The sequence below is a fragment of the Peromyscus leucopus genome, chromosome 13, assembly GCF_004664715.2.
Source record: "Peromyscus leucopus breed LL Stock chromosome 13, UCI_PerLeu_2.1, whole genome shotgun sequence".
Taxonomy (NCBI): Eukaryota; Metazoa; Chordata; class Mammalia; order Rodentia; family Cricetidae; genus Peromyscus; species Peromyscus leucopus.
The window spans coordinates 58,165,498-58,183,397 of NC_051074.1; the positions used below are offsets into that span (position 1 = coordinate 58,165,498).

At 43.6% G+C, this 17,900-nt stretch overlaps 1 protein-coding gene across 1 annotated transcript in view; it reads left to right on the forward strand.

Annotated features, from left to right (window-relative positions):
- Positions 1–17,900, forward strand: part of Dnah7 (dynein axonemal heavy chain 7) — a 257,191-nt gene that overhangs the window by 17,816 nt on the left and 221,475 nt on the right. Inside the window, exons 6-11 of the mRNA XM_037210456.1 lie at positions 605–667; positions 2,679–2,787; positions 4,065–4,212; positions 11,966–12,050; positions 13,943–14,123; positions 16,351–16,426. Coding sequence (XP_037066351.1) covers positions 605–667; positions 2,679–2,787; positions 4,065–4,212; positions 11,966–12,050; positions 13,943–14,123; positions 16,351–16,426 — 662 coding nt within the window. The remainder of the gene's footprint in view (positions 1–604; positions 668–2,678; positions 2,788–4,064; positions 4,213–11,965; positions 12,051–13,942; positions 14,124–16,350; positions 16,427–17,900) is intronic.

The window sequence follows — 17,900 nt, forward strand, 5'->3', positions numbered from 1 at the left end:
GCTCTGGTGTCATTGCTGCAGGAAATTTGGGAAATTGCAGAAAAGCACAACTGTTACTCACGGCCATTGGACACATTAACCCAACATGCCGTAGCTTCAGGAAGGGCTGGTTCTGGTACGTCAGTGAGGAAACTGTGGTAGTTTAGTGAGAGGAGAGGTGTAAAGCTGAGTGAGGCATACACACTAAGGTTAGATTGAATTCTCAGCAGTTGTGGTGTGTGAAAGATTTTACCTGATTTGGAAGGCTTTTGGTGAGTCTTGCTGCTGCAGCACATGATTTCTGTTTACTTTGTTTCCCGGCACTACAGAGAAAGCAATGTTAAGACAAACAAGAGTCTCTCTACATATCGGTGGCTGGTCTGAATTTGTTGTGTAGACCAGGCTGGTCTTGAATTCCCAGGGATCTGCCTGCCTCTGCCTCTGGAGTGCTGGAATTAAAAGCACCACCATGCCATGTCAGTGAAGACTCTGAGTACTTGAGTTTACCTTTGAAGATTTTGGCTACTTTATATTAGGCAAAATAAAGTAATGTACGTTACTTTATATTGGACAATATAAAATTTGTGTTAATGTTTTTCTTTTTTCTCTCACATATTTTGTGCAGGATAAACCGCCCGGCAAAGAAAAGACCAAACTGCCTACAAGAGTTTTACCCCAGTTAGCTTTGGTAATTTATCTATATAATTTCTAAAACATTGCCATTTTCAAAGGTTTATAGGATCCAAACTTAAAATGAAATACCAAATTTTGATTTTGTGCTCTGATTTACTTCCTCTTTGATAGAGAAATTCCCTTAGCTCTATCTATTAACAAATACAAATGTCTAGTAAGATCACGGTGCCAATAATTTCTTAGTGTGTACAGAATATTTAAAGGTAAATAAAAGCATTACCAAGCTGGATGAGCAGAGTAATGTCACTGCCAGGAAACAGGGGCTCTGAGCAGAACTCCGGAGCCCCTGGGGGGTCACTTTCCTCTCTGGTCCTCAGTTTCTGGACCGAAAAGGGGAGGATTTGGTTACCTCTGCGTAGATGGACCTTTCAGTGGCGAAAGGTCTTCTACCAATGAGCTCATGGACCATGGCTTCCTTTTGCATTATTTTGATTTTGAATGATCATTTTCCTAGGGGAAAGACAGTGGGCGTTTCAGTTAATAAAGCCCTGACCTACTTACTTAATGTTTATTCTTTCAAAGCTATCTTGAATTCAATACTATTGAATTTTCTTCTTGTAGCTCCTGGGATTGAAGTTTAAATAGAGTCTCAGTTAAAAAAAAAAAAGACAAAAAAAATCAGTTTTGTTTTTTGAATGAAATCATATAGAATATTTGTTTTCTAGCCATAGTGCAATAAAACCTGAAAAATCGTAAGAAAATCTTGGCAAATGACACAAACCCTGGGAATTGAATAAGCTGCTTTTGGACAGCAAATGAAAGAAGGGAAAATCAAGAAGGAAATGTAAAAATTAAACGAATCTGGGAAGATAATAATCCAAATGTGTGGAATACAGCGCTAGGAAGTCTATACAGAAGTCAATGCACACAGCAGCCACAAACCCATCTCTGTGTCTCTGCAGCAGAACCCCGAGAACAAACCGAACCCCATGGAGCTTAGGGAAGAGCAGAGCACAGCTAAATGGGATGGATACCGAAAAATCAACCCCAAAAGATCTGGGAAACAAACCTTTGGTTCTTTGAAAAGATAAGAAGAAAACCTTTTTTTTTTTTTTTTTTTTGGTTTTTTTTTTTGGTTTTTCGAGACAGGGTTTCTCTGTGTAGCTTTGCGCCTTTCCTGGAGCTCACTTGGTAGCCCAGGCTGGCCTCAAACTCATAGAGATCCGCCTGGCTCTGCCTCCCGAGTGCTGGGATTAAAGGCGTGCGCCACCACCGCCCGGCTGAAAAGATAAGAAAACCTTTTAAAAAAGCCTTCGCCACTAGGAAAGGAGAAGATTCAAAATGAAGAGGGAGATACCATAACTTAACCACACAGAAATACAAAAGACGAAAATATTTATTACATTAATCGAGATCATTATGAATAACTGTGTGATGACGGACTTGACAACTTAGACAGAACAAATGAATTCCTAGACACCTATACCCCTTACTCAGGAGGCGGGGATGGGGCACTAAGTTACAGCCAGACAGGCTGAGGTGTCCCGGCCTGCCAGTGTACAGCAGGGCCACTATAAATAACTAGAATGCAATGTGCGTTTCAGAAAGCTAACAGACAGACTTGGAAAGCTTTCGCCGTCAATGATAATTTTTCACGGGGTTCGTTGCACCTCACTTAGATACTACACAGTGTATACAAGTACTAAACACTGCACGGTGCCCCATTGGTATGTTTTGATATGAAGACTTCCATGCTGTTATCCATCAGTCAAACCATGCTGAAGGAAATTTTATAGACAGTGGTAGACGCGGGCAATGAGCAGACTGTGTGGAACAGGCACTCCGGGGTTGGTTAATGGGCACTCATAACCACGTAGCGGTGGGGCTATCCTTAATTTTCCTGGTAATGCCCAGGCAAAGGAAGGGCCCGTCGCTGATGGCTATGCATCTTCCCAGAGGTCCTGATGTGCTCGGGACAGGGCTAGAGCCGCTCCCATAACTAGTCACGGGTTAAGTGGAACATCTTCTACACTACCTCCTGACACTATTTCAATGTTCTGTTTCAGACGGGGGTCAAGCCCCAGTGGCAGCAGGCTGCTCCGTCATTCCACCTAAATATCAAACAGGAAATCCCGGTTCCAGAACCATATACTGTTAAAAATGAGCAGTCATATGGTAAGAACTTTGGTTTTTGAGTAAAAAAATACTTATAGTTAAAAAGGCCATAAAATTATCAAGTGTTACATGTCATATAGAAAGTTTCCTTCTATACATTTTCCATCATAAAACAATTGTTTCCATTTCCTCGTTATTTAAAAACCATTGTAATTGCTTTTCATGAAATAGTTACATTTATTTTAATTTATTCTCTCACTATTTCATTATATATATATAGAACCTCATTATATACAAGTAAATATATATGTATGTATGTATATATATATATATATATATATATATATATATATATATATAAAATCTTATTTCCATCCTATTCTCCTCCACTCGCTTTTCATATCCCTTTCTCTCTCACATGGAACCTCAAAGCCTTCCTCCCAGCAAGTCCCTTCTACATTCATTTATGGTTGTTTGCATGAGGATGGGGAAAGTAGCTTCCTGGTAGCCTACCACCCCTTCTCTACCTAAGCAACCCTTGATTACTGAAGGCTTCCTTGTGAGGCCTTAGGAGTGCTCTGACTCCACAATGTTGATGGGCCTTTTGTGTCAAAGGCTGAGAACTTTTTTCTAAGAGCGTCCTAAGTTGTAAATAACATTTCCAAATTAGTCATTTAAAAATAGCTTTCCTCTAGGGTCTGAAGAGATAGCTCAGCCAGTTAAACATGAGGACCTGAGGACCTGAGTTTACTCCCCATGTCCACATAAGAAGCCAGGTGTAGTAGCTTGTCCTTACAATCTCACTGGCTGGGATGAGATTCAAGGATCCCTGAGGCTGGCTGGCTAATCATCCAGGCCCAACTCATGAGCTCCAGGCCACAAAGATCTGGCCTCTGCACACATGTGCACACACAGCTGCACACACACATTTTGTTTCACTCGAATGTATAGCACTATCAGACTGATTACATTTAACATTAAAATGTTTTTGAAATTGTGGTGCTTTTAATTTTTCTTGAACAGTGTGACTTTGTTTTTATCATAGTTTAGATCTTAATCCTTTAAAGAGACTCATACAAATACAATTGAAAAATATTATATCAATCAAAGCACCACACAATTCAACAATATTCTTAGAGTAAACAGAGGCTCCTATTATGATGATTTGAAATAGGCATTTAATAACTTTTGATAGTAAAACAATATTCATTAGGATTCTTTGAGATGAGAATGCAAAGTATGTAATGTTTTTCTTGATGGTGCTGCAGTGCCTTATTCTAAGGACTTACAAATTTTAGCTTACCTTTCACATGAACAACTTGTTTTTAAAATTTAAGCTGAATACATGGAGCACTTTGGAAGAAAAGGCAAATTACTGGATCAAATTGATGATAGCCGAGCTGGACCATCAACTTCCAGATCAAAGGTCAAATCTCCACATAAGGAGCGAGAGAATTTTAGAAGCACTCTCGTCAACGTCATTATGTGAGTTCCACAAGCTGACCAGCTTGTTACCCTAGCAAAGTCCGGGGAAGTAAGAGCTGAAAATATACGCACTCTCCCAATCTGTAGAGGGTGCCTCGAAGCCTTGTCACAGTAGGGTTAGTGTGAAAACAGAAACTGGGAGAGTTTGAGATTACCCCTGTTGAGCACGTCACACGTCTACATACCATCACTTGTAACGGTGCCCGTGCTAATAGTTGATGCCAGCCGAGTGTGAGCAGAGACTGTCTGGGAGTTCCGGCTGTCATCATGGTGGCTGGTAGAGGATGTGGATGCGGCTGCCCCTCACCTCCCCAGAGGTGTCTGTTCGGGGACAGGGTGACTTCTGTGATGTTGAGGGTCTCTTCATGCAGAGCAGGAATTTGGGTGGAATGGCGAGCCGTATGACCATGGCTGGCCTCGCCTAGCCCGAATTTGGGAGCTTTCCATGGAGAGCCCTGCCGGCTCAGGTGACTCCCTCTTTGCCGTTTCCACACGGCTTGTGCAAGGTGTCTAGCGCCCTCTCTTGCTACACTCTGACTCTCAGGGTGCTAATGACTACTTGTGAAACACATGGGATTTCATGAACCACTGTGGTGAGTGACTCACCCACAGGAGGCTGCTTGCTGCCTCCCTGGGCTGCTTCACTACCCGGACCTCTTGAGGGGAACAGTGGATGCTGAGCGTTTACATCTTCCAGCAAGCAAGGTGTATATACGTTCTCACAGGTGGCTTGAGAACGTGGTTTCAAAATGCGTACAATGCAAGAAATCTACAGATCTCTGGGAAGAAAATGCCTTCACTAAGGGATGAAATGGAGGTCACGCACTTACTTATACAACATGAAGCAACCCTGTTCCCTCTCTGTCTCCCAGGGTAAGATGGGGAAAGCTCCAGACCAGGTCACCAGGAAGCCTTCCACATCCAAGGGAGCTCAAGACCCCCTCCTTCTTCCCTTTTAAGAGGTCACGTAGGCAGGCAAGAAGCACCTCCTCTATAGGGCTATCTAGCCCGAGGTCATGGGCAAAGTGAATACCCACTACATACCTATTTATTTTTTCACTTTCAGCCTGGATCTTACTATATAGACTCGGATGGAGACAAATTCACAGTCCTGCCTCTGCCGGCCAAGTGCTGGAGGAGACGTAGGCATTTGCCTTTGCATTCTAGCTGTGTAGAGGTTTTGAGTTTGCTTTTGACAGATGCCATGGGAATATTACCAGCTTATCCCATGCATGTTGCCTTTGTTGTTGTTGTTGTTGGTTTTTTTTGTTGTTTGTTTTGCGTGAGCACATTCAGTGTCAAATCAACACCAAATCAATGGGAGAAAGAGCCTGTAGTTGTAACTCTTAGAGGAAATGCTCCTCTCCCTCTACGTCCTGCATTGGGAACCCCCTACACTAGAACCCAAGGCATCACACATGCTTAACCAAGCCCTGAATTACTGAACTATAAACCCAGTCCTCTTTTAATTTTTATTTTGAGATAGTGTCTTGTCTTATAGGCTAGACCTTGGCATCATTTTTTCCTCAGCCTCGGGAACAGCTCAGGCTGTTGACATGTGCCATCACACCTGGCAAGGAGTATGATCTTGCTTTTCTCCTTCCCATCCTTTATGCTTTCCTCGTTCCTTCCTTCTTCCTCCCCTCCATTACCTGGATGGATCCTTACGGCATGCTGACTGGTCCATCACAAGGTCCCAAGTCAAACCCCACAGGTATCAGAGCATGGAGCAGCTGAGATGTATTCTCCAGATGCAACTTCGTGTGGTTTCCAGGCCCCATTTCATTGAAAGAAGAATGCATCTTGGGTTTCAGTTTGATGCAAGGTCTCCATCTGAGTTCCCCATTTCACTTAGACTTGTAGTATTAGCTTCTTCCTCACTGGAGTGTGAAGACCCAAGGCCCCAGCCGGGCAGGCACAGCTACAACCTCAGTATTTTTGCTAGCTCTGCCTTGACATTTTCTTTTTGATTCAACAAACTTTGTATCATTTTCCCATTTCCTCCCTCCAACCTCTCCCATGTTTCTTCCCCTCAACTCTTTCATGACCCCCTGATTCCTCTCAAATTCATGACCTTTTTTATTATTATTGTTTGATACACACACACACACACACACACACACAAGTGCGTGTATGATGAGCACATAAATAAAGACAATCTGTTGAGTCCATTTAGTGTTGTTTGCATGTATATGATTCCAGGGCTGACCCACTGGTTTTGGGTCACCCCCATTTGGGGGCTCACCCCCAGGAAAGACAAATTCTCTCATCTCAGCAATTGTTGGACGTCTAAGGGTGGGGCCCCACGAGATTTTCCCTTCCGTGTTAGCACATCTGTTGGTGTTGGCCTTGTTCAAGTCTGGTTTATGCAGCCATATTATTGAGGTATAGTGGGTGTAGCTTCCTGTCATTTCCAGGAGACACAATCTCATAGCAGACCTCCTGGTCCTTTTGACTCTTACAATCCCTCTGCTCTCATTTCCTCAATGGTCCCTGTGTCTTAGGCGCAGAAGTTGTCTTATAGATATATCTATTAGGGCTGTGTACCCCATGATAATTGTTCTCTGCATATTGACCAGTTGTGGTTTTCTGCGATGGTCTCCATCTGCTGCCAAGAGAAGCTGTAGCAGGCTTTCTTTTGGCCACCAACGAGCTCCCAAGTAAAGACACAGAGACTTATTATCAGTTACGAATGTTCAGCCTTATCTTAGGCTTGTCCCACTAGCTCTTATAACGCAATTTAACCTTTTTCTCTTCATCTATGTTTTGCCTCAGGGCTTTTTACCTGTCTTTCATTCTGTATGTCCTCTTCCGTGTCTGGCTGGCTGACAGTTGCCTGGCCCTGGGTGTCTCCCTCTTTTTCTCCCTCATTCTCTCTCCCCTTGAGCTTAGATTCCTCCGTCTTATTCTCTCTGCCCGCCAGCCTCGCCTATCCCTCTCCTGCCCGTCCATTGGCTGTTCAGCTTTTTCTTAGACCCACCAGGTGTCTTCAGCAGGTGAAACAGCACATCTTCACATCGTCAAACAAATGCAGCATAAACAAATGTAACACATCTGTGCATCGGTAAAGTATTATTCCACCGCAAGAGACTACTTTGATGAGGGGTGAGCACTGCACTTACCTGTGGCTGCAAGGCTAAGTATTTAGAATGTAGTTAGAACTATCCTGATCTAGTGAAGTGGCAGTAGCAGGTTCTCCTCTAAGAGCCATGACCTCACTAGCGCTGGGTAGTTGAACAGGTTTCCAGTGCCAAACGTGCTCTCCCTACTGTTGGGATATCTTTAAAGTCCACTCAGGAACCTGTTGGTTGCCACCAACGTGTGAGTGCCGCTACGTCGCCTGTTGTGACAAGCTGGTTATTGTGGCGGTTCACAGGCCTCACAGCTGGGTGGTTGCATAACTGATTGCGTTCCTCCCTTGGCAGCTTCTGGTACTATGAAGGCCGGTCCTCCGGGAGGAGGCTTTCAGGTTAGGCCCAGCCGAACCTTCTGCGTCCTGGGTCCGAAGTATGTGGTGTTCCAGCAATAGGGACCTACCTTTGCTCTCGGAGAGGCAACTGAGGACAGCAGCAGCAGCAGCAGCAGCCTATATTGCTTGGGTAGTCTTTTGGACTCCCACCAACAACAACTTCGAAGAAGGTTTCTCTTGCCTGGTGCTGGTTTTTTGTTAGATACTCCATGGCTCTTGAGGGGAGCATTGTCAGCCCAAGGGGGCATTGCTTTATTTAAGACACAGATGTAATTTTAGGTAAATAAAAAATAATATGATTCCTTAAGGCTTTTTCAAATATCCTTGGTGTTATTCATCTGTCTTCCTTTCCTGTCCTTTGGTATTGACCGTTTTTTTTTCTCCTTCCCAATTAATAGCCCCTCCCCATTTCCCCATTTCCGCCTTTATGCGACTTGTATTCTGCTCTCCCCCTCTCTGGGGCTTCCTCTTCCTGTGGCCCTGTTTTGCTTACCTGGTGTCTGAAGCTACTCCAGGATATGTACTTGCAGCTGAAGATGAGAGGACAGGCGGCATGTGTCTTTCCGGGTCTGGGTTGCCTCACTCAGTGTAGTGGAGGTTATCTCCGGCTGGAGGGAGTTTGGGCAGATGTGAGATCACGGAAGGGCACAAAGCATCACTCACGCAGGAGGGACAGGAGGCACTTTTCTCAGAGAATCTTTGCAGAACAAGGGAAAATATAGCAAGTAACAACCGAATAGCTAAAGATCACAGAGGCGAGTAGATTTCAAAAGTTTTATTCTGAAAAAAAAAAAAAAAGAGTATTGGAGGCAATTTATGTTATTAGATTTAACTGTACACTGTATTGATAAATCATAGTATCACCTTTTGCTTAATAAATATATCATGGTAAGTTTTCCACTTATAGTGATAAAACATACCTAAATTAAAAATGAAAACTTGTAATTGTAACTTCTGAACTGAATATGTAAATGAAAATGAAAGGTGACCTTTACGGGTTGAGGACGTCTCCTTCCTTGCCTACTTTGTGAGAGACTTTATTATGAACAGGTGCTACATTTTTGCCAAATGCTTTTTCCATGTCTGCTGAGATGACCTCTTGGCCTTTCTCCTTTATTCTATCAGTCTATGATACATTTCACTAATGGATTTCCTGGTCTTCACTCAGTCACTGTACACCATCTCTATAAGAAATATTACTGGGTTTTCTTTGCTTCACTTTTGAAGGACAATTTAAAAATTACATTTATGTCCAGAAGACTCAGCAGTGAGCCTCTCACTCAGTGCGGTGGCAAGTCCCTTGCCCTTTCCTGCTTGTCATTGCGGTCACACACTTTGGACATTGCCTCACCGCGTTTCTGGTGTGATTGGTTCTGGTAGCTTCCACCAGCTTATCCAGTTAACATGGGAAAGCTTCAGTGTTTCGGGTGTTCTTGTGCACCAGCTGCCCAGCCTGGCCTGCCCCTGGATGGTGCAGTAGGTGCCCCCAGGACAGCACAGCTGTCCCAGAATAGCTGGAGAGGGCTACATCCAGTGCGACCAATGTCCGCTGAGCCCCTTGACCTCTGCCAAGGTCGTAGAAGTATTGACCTCTGCTTGAAGGGACTGCTCTCTTCATCAGGATGGCCTCTGTTTCTCTTGCTTTTCTCTGGCATAAGCAGCAGGACGCTGTTGGACAGTCCAGGGCCCAGGGAACTGGTTAATCACAGGAGAGACTTTTGCTATGGCAGCTGATGCAGCTTGGCCGCCGGACAAGGCACTGGGGACCCCCCCCCCCCGGTTGTCCTGGCCAGTACCCTCATTCCTAGGCCCTTGCTCACACAGAGGACTTGCTACCCTTTGGGCATCACAGAAGCAGGTCTCAGCCACTGTCTTCCTCTCGGCCTCCTTTCCTCCCAGCTTCTTGCTCGGCTGGAGGAGAGAGATTTGCTATTTCGCGATGGGTTTTTAAACAAGGTGAACAATTTCGGGCCTGCCACATCATGTTTCCAGCTCTGTTATTAAATCTCTCCTATCCTCATAAAATGAATTGTGACCGTGAGTTTTTTCCCTTCTCTGTTTTCTGAAGAAGTTTCTGTACAACTGGTTGGATTTCTTCCCTGACAAAATTCATTAGTGAGGCCACCTGGACCTGAGACGTCCTTTCTGGGAAATTATTAATTACTGATTCAATTAATTTGCTTGATATTGATCTAGTCATGTTTTCTATTCTGGAGCTGTGTTTGGAACATTTTTGCCTTTGGGGTATGTGTTGTTCCCATTTAGCTGCCTAATTTTCTGTATAATTAGCTATCAAGATAGCCTCAGTTTCCGCTGCCTGCGGTGCCTGCTGACTCCAGGGAGGGGGAGGGCCTTTCTGGAGGCTCCAGGCCGATTGCTCACTTCCTTTGTGACAGATGAGGTACGGTGTTTACACTGCGTTTTCTACCCTCTGTGGCCTGTCTCCTCGATGGCTGACTTTTCGCCCTGTCTCCTCATAATCACGGACTAAAATAATTCCACTTCTGTTTTCATACTTAAAGAAGGGATTGCTGAGCTGCTATTGTGAACCAAAAACCTTTTAATTTTATAAACAGAAAAATACCAATATTTTTATTTTTCACTTTTGAGAAATAAAGTATATCCTGTTTTTCTTGAACTAGGCAAAGGAGCTACTCAGATTTTTTTAGTTCTGAATGGAATGCTATTCTCCTGGAAAGAGCATGGTTGCTCACAGTCACACTGTGATACACTGGTCCCTCTTTCCAGACATCCTTAGCTGTTTCTTCTCTCTGACACTTAATTTCTTCATCTGTGAAGTGGGGATAATTACATCTTTCAACAGTACATATGAGGCTTAGAAATATTACTTACAAAACTATTAAGGACTTGATTGGCAATGAATAGCTCTTATAATTTCTGCTGAGTAGACAAACTTTGCCTGCAGCTCTAGAAGGATAGAATTATGGGATCGTAGAACTAAAAGGATGTCGATAACACACTCAGGATGTCCATAGTGGTTTCTACAACCCTAACATCCTTCTTCCCCACCCCTGGCCTTATTGATCGTATCCGTCTAGGCATTCTTCTCACAGAGGATGGAAGGGTAATGCCCAGGATGCAGGGAGGCTGTAGGGTAAGACTAATGAGTTAAAAACAATCACAAACACCATTTACTGAGGTCATGCACCTTGGAGCGGCAGGATGTGGACCCAGTCTTGATGACCTGAAAATACAGTATTGTCACCTTAGTTCCTTCCTGGGCAAGCAACAGCCTAGTGAGATTACATTTGTGGTTAGAGTAATCGATTCTTGTCTTTTGGCTATTTAAGACTTTGAGGATTTCCCATTACTTTTGTATTCACATTCTGTTATTTGTTAAAGATTTATTGATCACCTATTATGTATCAAAATAAATGGACTCTTCTTAAATGTCTTAAAAACACAAATATGAAGTTCACAGAATATTGGGTTCTTGGAGTTAGGAAAGACAAATTAAAAGATGTATCTTGGGTACCTACTTTGGTATGGCTTCTGAGAAACATATTCAATAAGCCTTCTGCATCTGCTCTTCAGTCAATGAGGGGACAGGTGTTTCTGATTCAGCACCATTGATTTGTATTGACAGATCACACTGGGCTCTGGAGCACAGTGCAGAAGTTAGAGCTAGCCCAGCACAGCCTGTTATTTGTGCTGAAGCTGTAACCACGCCCACTGTACAGTGGAGTTTCAGAAAAAGTCACAGAGTGTGGCTCATATTTGACATAGCACTTGAATTAAATTATAATCATCACAGGAGTTTTATAAACACACTCAATAAAAAAAATGCAAAGGGAAATATGAGTGCCAGTGTTGCTTGGTGTCAATGTGTATGTCTCTAGAGATGTGAGAAAAGATCTTCATGGAATGTGTCTGTGTTTTCTGTAAAACAGCACTTGAACTTTCTATCATGGTTTCATTTCAAACAGATGAAAAGCAACTATACATATTTTAGGGATAATCCAAGAAGATGCTTTGCAAGTTCAAAGAAAAAAAAACTCGATCTTGTAGTAGCGGAAGCAAACGAGCAAAGCCCACTTCAGGGGATGCTTCCCGTGAAGTGGGTCTCAGAGAGTACATCTAATTGTTTCCCCAGGCATAAAGAGAAAGGGACATTCTAAGAGGAGTGTGGCACCGAGCAAATATGTTCACCCGTTTACTTTCTTGGTGACTTAGTAGAGAAGAGTCTTGTGTTTTTGTACCAGGGTTCTGTGTTTGGACCATCTCTGTATGTTTTTGACTCCTCTGTGTTTATCGCTGTCTTAGGCAACAAGACGGGCGTTTAGACTCCATCGTCCCTGATGAGAGCATCACAAAAACGACCACTTCTGCAATAGAGAAAGACATCTTGGTAACAACTTACTTCTCTTGTTAGTAGAACTGCATATAGAGGGAGGACCCAAAAATGTTGTATGTCCTTAAGATCGTTCTGTCCTTCCTCCTGCATTGCTGTGTGTGCAGGAATGGACAGAGGATTGCATCAAATTATTCTATTAGGTTGATGGAAGAAAAGCATTCTTTTCCTGGCCACCTCAGACCACAGTGAGGGAATCTCAGTTCTGCCTGATCCCACCTTAAAGCCTGTCTCTGTCATAGGTACCTTTGTGCACCATTATTCTTTTATGAGTAATTTTCTGAATTATGATAATGTACATTTTAAAAAGCACATTAACTTATTTTAGAAGCAGCAATTCAGGTGTTTCAAATACATAAGAAGGTTTAGAAATATAAACATTAAAATTTTCAACACTGTTGCTGGGGCTGTGGTGGCATGTCTTTAATCCCAGCACTTGTGAGGCAGAGGCAGGTGGATCTCTATAAGTTCAAGGCCAACCTGGTCTATAGAGCAAGTTCTAGAACAGCCAAATAGACAAACAAGCTAGACATAAGACCTTGTCTTGAAAAACCAAGACCAAACCAACCAACTAACCAACCAAACAAACAAACAAAAATGTAGGAGAGATAGCTCAGAGGTTAAGAGCACTGCCTGCTCTCTTCTAGAGGACCTGGGTTTACTCCCAAGTCCTCACATGGCAGCTCACAACCATCTATAACTCCAGTCCCAGGGAACCCAATGCCCTTTTCCAGATTCTGTGGACACCATACACTCATGTAGTGAACAGACACACATGCAGACAAAACACTCTTGTACATAAAATAAACAAACAAAAGCTTTAACATTGTGAATTTGAAAACATTTTGAAGTTTAATTTTTGCCCTGAGTTGTATGCGAATAATTATGAAGAATGGATTGCTACCAGATTTTTAAGTGAGCATTAACACATATAGTATTTATAATATTACAATAAGGAATAGAAATAGGCTGTCTTAGTTAATGTTTTACCGCTATGAAAAGACACCATGACCAAGGCAACTCTTAAAAAGGAAAACATTTAACTGGGGGCTTGCTTACGGGTTCAGAGGTTTAGTCCATTATCATTGTGGTTTAGAACATGGCAGCACTCAGGCAGGCATGGTGCTAGAGAAGTAGCTGAGAGCTACATCCTGATATGTAAGCAGGCAGGTAGGCAGGTAGGCAGACAGAAAAAGGGAGGGAAGGGGGGAGAAAGGGAGGGAGGAAGGGAGGGAGAAAGGGAGGAAGGGGGGGAAGGAACCAGCCAGCCACTGGGCCTTGGCATGGTTTTTGGAACCTCAAAGCCCACTTCTTGTGACACATCATCTCCAGCAAGGCCGCGGTACTTAATCAGTCCCTCCAAAGAGTTAACCAGCTGGTGACTAAGCACGCAAATCTATGGGCATACGGGGCCCCTTCTCGTTCAAACCACTGCATACGCCAACCAGAAAATTCTAACTCTGTTGTGTAGTTCTAGAGTTAGTGTGGAAGGATATTGACTTGAAGGCAGCTTTTAAGACTGACTTCTGATTATCAAAAATCAAAGAGCAACCCTACCAAGGCCTTCCAAACATTTGTAAAAGCACTGAGCTGTAATTCAGCATGTGCTCTCTTCAATACATCACATATTTGATGATGTAACTTTGATGCTCATGGCATCAGTTATGGACTGAGGAGAAAGCTTTCACTTCTAGGAAGTAGCATATAAATAGCAAATATAAAAATTAAGAGATTCCCAAACAATGCTTACATGAATTACACAAAACACTTTATGATTCAAAAATTCCTTCTTAGCCACAGCCTTTCATTTCCCCTGTGGTTCTGTGTTTTGACAAACACACCCCCTTATTGTAGTACTAATTCCCCTGCCTCCCGCCTCATTCATCCAGAGATATTACTACTACATTCATCATGGGATTGATACAGATCATGTGGCCCCCATGGAGGACTCTTGGCTGGAGCACGTATTGGATTTGGTTCCACAACACCTGAAAGTCCTCACCGACAGCATAATGGTCTTGTCAGATGAAATGAGAGAAGATTATCTTCTTAGTGTCAAGAAATCCATAGGCAAGTTGCTGAAGCTCTTTGTTTTCTAATTTGAGTGTGTGTCGTTACAGGTAATTTTTGAATTGAAAGCTACTCACTGTCCTTGACACTTTCCACTTTGTTCATTATGGAGTTTCTTACCTCACTGGTGTGTGTTCTTTAAGACCCCAGCCAATGGGCTGGAGAGATGGCTCAGCAGTTAAGAGCACTGGCTATTCTTCCAGAGGACTTGGGTTCAATTCCCAGCACCCACATGGCAGCTCACAACTGTCTGTAACTCCAGTTCCAGGGGGTCTGACACCCTCACACATGCAGGCAAAGCATCAGTGCACATCAACTGTAAATAAATTACTAAAAAAAGACCTCAGTCAGCTTTCGTTGATTAGGTATAAATTGTGTTTTAAATAAAATTTTCCACTTAAAAGGATGTTGTCCCTCATTTTAAAGGACGGCACCGAGGAAAGTAATAAGACATTATTTTCAGCTCCTCATAATATTTATTGTCTCAGTCAGTAGAAAGCATTGGAAGCATTAGACACTTGGGAAGCAGTCTTTCTCTTTAGGATGGTCCCTTGTTTAAAAATTCCTTGGTATAGGTATGAGAGACAAAGTGTATGCATGTGTTGGGTGGGTGCATGCATGTGTGTCCATGTGCATGAGTGTGTTCATGCATGTGTGTGTGCATCCATACATGTATGTGTGTAGGTGAATAATTACCAAAGGTTTTAATCATTACCAACTTACACTAACATTACTGATAAGAAATCCAAATATGGTTGATTACATTTTTGCTACAGACCAAAAGGTGGCCAACTGTAGCTCAGAAGTCCTACCTGACTGCTGCCTATTTTGTGAATCAGGACTCAGTGTACACAGTCATTGTATTATATTCTTTAACACATAGCACATGGCTGCTTTTGAGTTACAACAGAGCTGAGCCACTGAACAGAAGAAACCTGGTGGCTCACAAGGTGTAGGGTTAGTGACCGTGTGGCCTTTCGTGTAAGAAGTTTGTTGAGTCATGGTGTAGACTTAACAGGTTGATCTCTAAGTATGAGTAGGTTATAAGAATAATTTTTTAAAAATAGCAGTTTCTGGCCCAACCTAAACTAAAGTCCCTGAAGGCAGAACCTTGGAATACGTTCTTTCGAGAAAGTTCTCCAGTTGTTTGTGACATTAGAGCACGCACAATGAATGCTCCACTAAAGGCTGGTGGAATCACAATGCGTGGAGTGGTTTAACCCTCTAGAGAACAGGCATTCACCGCATCCCTGGTGCTACAAGGTCACAGTGAGAGAGATGGCCAAATCTCCAAACTGTAGAGCAGCCTGCCTAGCAAGTGCAGTCAGGAGACCAACAAAGGGAGGAGGCCACCATGCCTTAGGAAGGACTCCAGAGGCTTCTGAACAGAATCTTCTGAGTGGTGGGATGGGAGCTGGGGAGAGACAGGGTCTCCCTAAGTAGCCAAGGCTGCCCTGAATTTGCTATCCAGCCTAGGGTGGTTTTGAACTTGTGATCCTCCTGCCTCTGCCTGCCTAGTTCTTGAATCACATGTGTCTAATGAATGGATTCCTGAAGCATGTCTACTAGACAGCATACTTGGTCCAGACAATGGCATGTGCAACAGCAGACATGTTTCAAAGGCTGTTTTAGACTTGCGAACCACTGTGATGGCCAAAGCGTAAAGTGCATTTGGAGAAAGGGACAGCATCTGGGAGGGGATAGAGTGCCTCATGAAGGCATTTTAAGGTAAAGGGACAGTTTGGAGAATTTTTTAGCAGAGGGTAGAAGTGTAATATTGCGTTGCAGAAAGTGAGTCTTGAAAGACAGGCAGGAAAAAGGAGCCAGTATGTGACTGAAGGCCCAGAGGCAGGCGCAGAGGCAGCCTCTTCCACTGATTTTAGAACGAAATTTCAAATGCAACAAGGTAATGTGTGCCTTTCCCCAGAAAAAGAAAGTCTTCCCTTCTGCTGACCCACAATTCAACAAGAGTACTTTGGACAGAGTACCTCTAAAGGAAAATGTAATGTTAAAGTCAATTATCAATTTCAAAGGAAACCATAGAAACACACTTTCCAAGACAGACTTGATAGATTCTTCCCAAACATGTTTCTTCATAAACGCACAGTTTTCTTTATTATAAAACTAACACAGTTTAAGTGATTAATTTTAATAGAGTTATTTTTTGCTGGAAATATGGTGTAATTAATGTAAGGTTATTTATCCAGACTTTTCTATTTTCCCTTAGTTGATTTCGTTTTAAAAGATCCCAGAGAAAAAGAGGACGACAGTAAAACGGCGGAGCTCCCACCGCATCGCGCCGAGTGAGTGAGCAGGGTTTCTCTGACGACCGTCCCTCTGCATGAGCTGCAATATGTAACCGCTGCCGCCACACCAACAACACCCCCATTCACGTTCACATTCCCTCACACGCGTGCTTATCGTTTATATGTTATACCTGTCTGCGTAGTTTTCCCATGAGTGAGTCTGAGGGTAGTCTGAGGTACGTGTGAGTCCCTGTCTCAAAAACCAAACCAAACCAACTAACCAACCAACCAACCAACCAACCCACCCAGCTGAGAAACCTGCCACGGAAAGGAGTCCACGTGGCTCTTGCGCCTCCACGGCGCGTAGACCAGGCTTCAGGTGTGGTAGAGCCATGAGCATCTGGTGACAGGTTGGACCAAAACAGTTGGGACATTGAAAACAATCAAATGTACCCCTGGAATATTTCCATTAAATTACAGATTAGATGGGAAGAAACCACTTGCCGTCCACTTTCCTTAAAAGCAGCATTTGGGAGTACAACTCTTAAATATTTGAAAGATAATACATAGATTTTTAAAAATTGTTTTTCCAACAGAAGCATAAGCTTTGTGTGGGGAAGTTCCTGTGGAGGAGTTCTCTGGTTTAGGCCCGGGAGGCGGTCACCCAATCGCAGGCTGGGGGGCTGTAGGGTAGAAATGGGGACGGGCAGAGGGAACAGAAAACGTTCCTGTCCGCTGTTTGCAGAGGCGACACCGTGGGAATCAGGGTCCCTGGGCATCCGTGGTCTCATTAGTAAAGGAATTTAAGCACGGACTCAAAGGGAGGCTTGTGGACCATTTTATCGGGGGTCAAAAGAAAAAGACCCGAGAGGAGCAAACTTGGGTGACTCTCAGCAGAGGAGAGCGAGAAAAGAAGTAGGAACAGACCATGCCCTCCCAATCGCCGTGGAGGTCGGTCACATGGCAACAACAAGCAGCCACGCGACAGGGAAAGGAACGTTCGAGCAAGAGAGAGGAAGCTCACAGGACAGAGAGAATTTCAGGGCGGCTTTAGGGGCTGTGCTGAGGTGGAAATGATGGGGAGAAGAGTATACTACCTCAATCAAAGGAGTAATTACTGGGGCCATCCTTTCAGCGTGGTTTGAGGTGAGCCCACCTTCCTAGAGGAAACCCCGTTTTCCCGAGGGGTGGTCCTCTGTGATTGACTGGCCCAGCCGTGGGCCACTTTGAACACCGTAATTAATGAACTCAGAGTCTCCCATAGTGGGCTGGTGTCACACTAAGGAAACAAAGCATTTCTCTTGGGTGTCATTTAACCAAGAGCCGGCTCAGATTTGAACCCTCCACGCCACTCTATCCGTTTTCTGTTGTCCTGTCTGTTTGTTGCATGAGTCGGAAGCCGGTCCTGCCTGAATACTGTCTGGAGATGCTGTGATTCTGTTTGTCCTTGTTTCTGTCTCTGTGTGTATGTCCCGGTGTGTGCTTGATCCTAACAAAGGGCTTCTTGAGTGTTGTCTTGGAATCTGGTCCC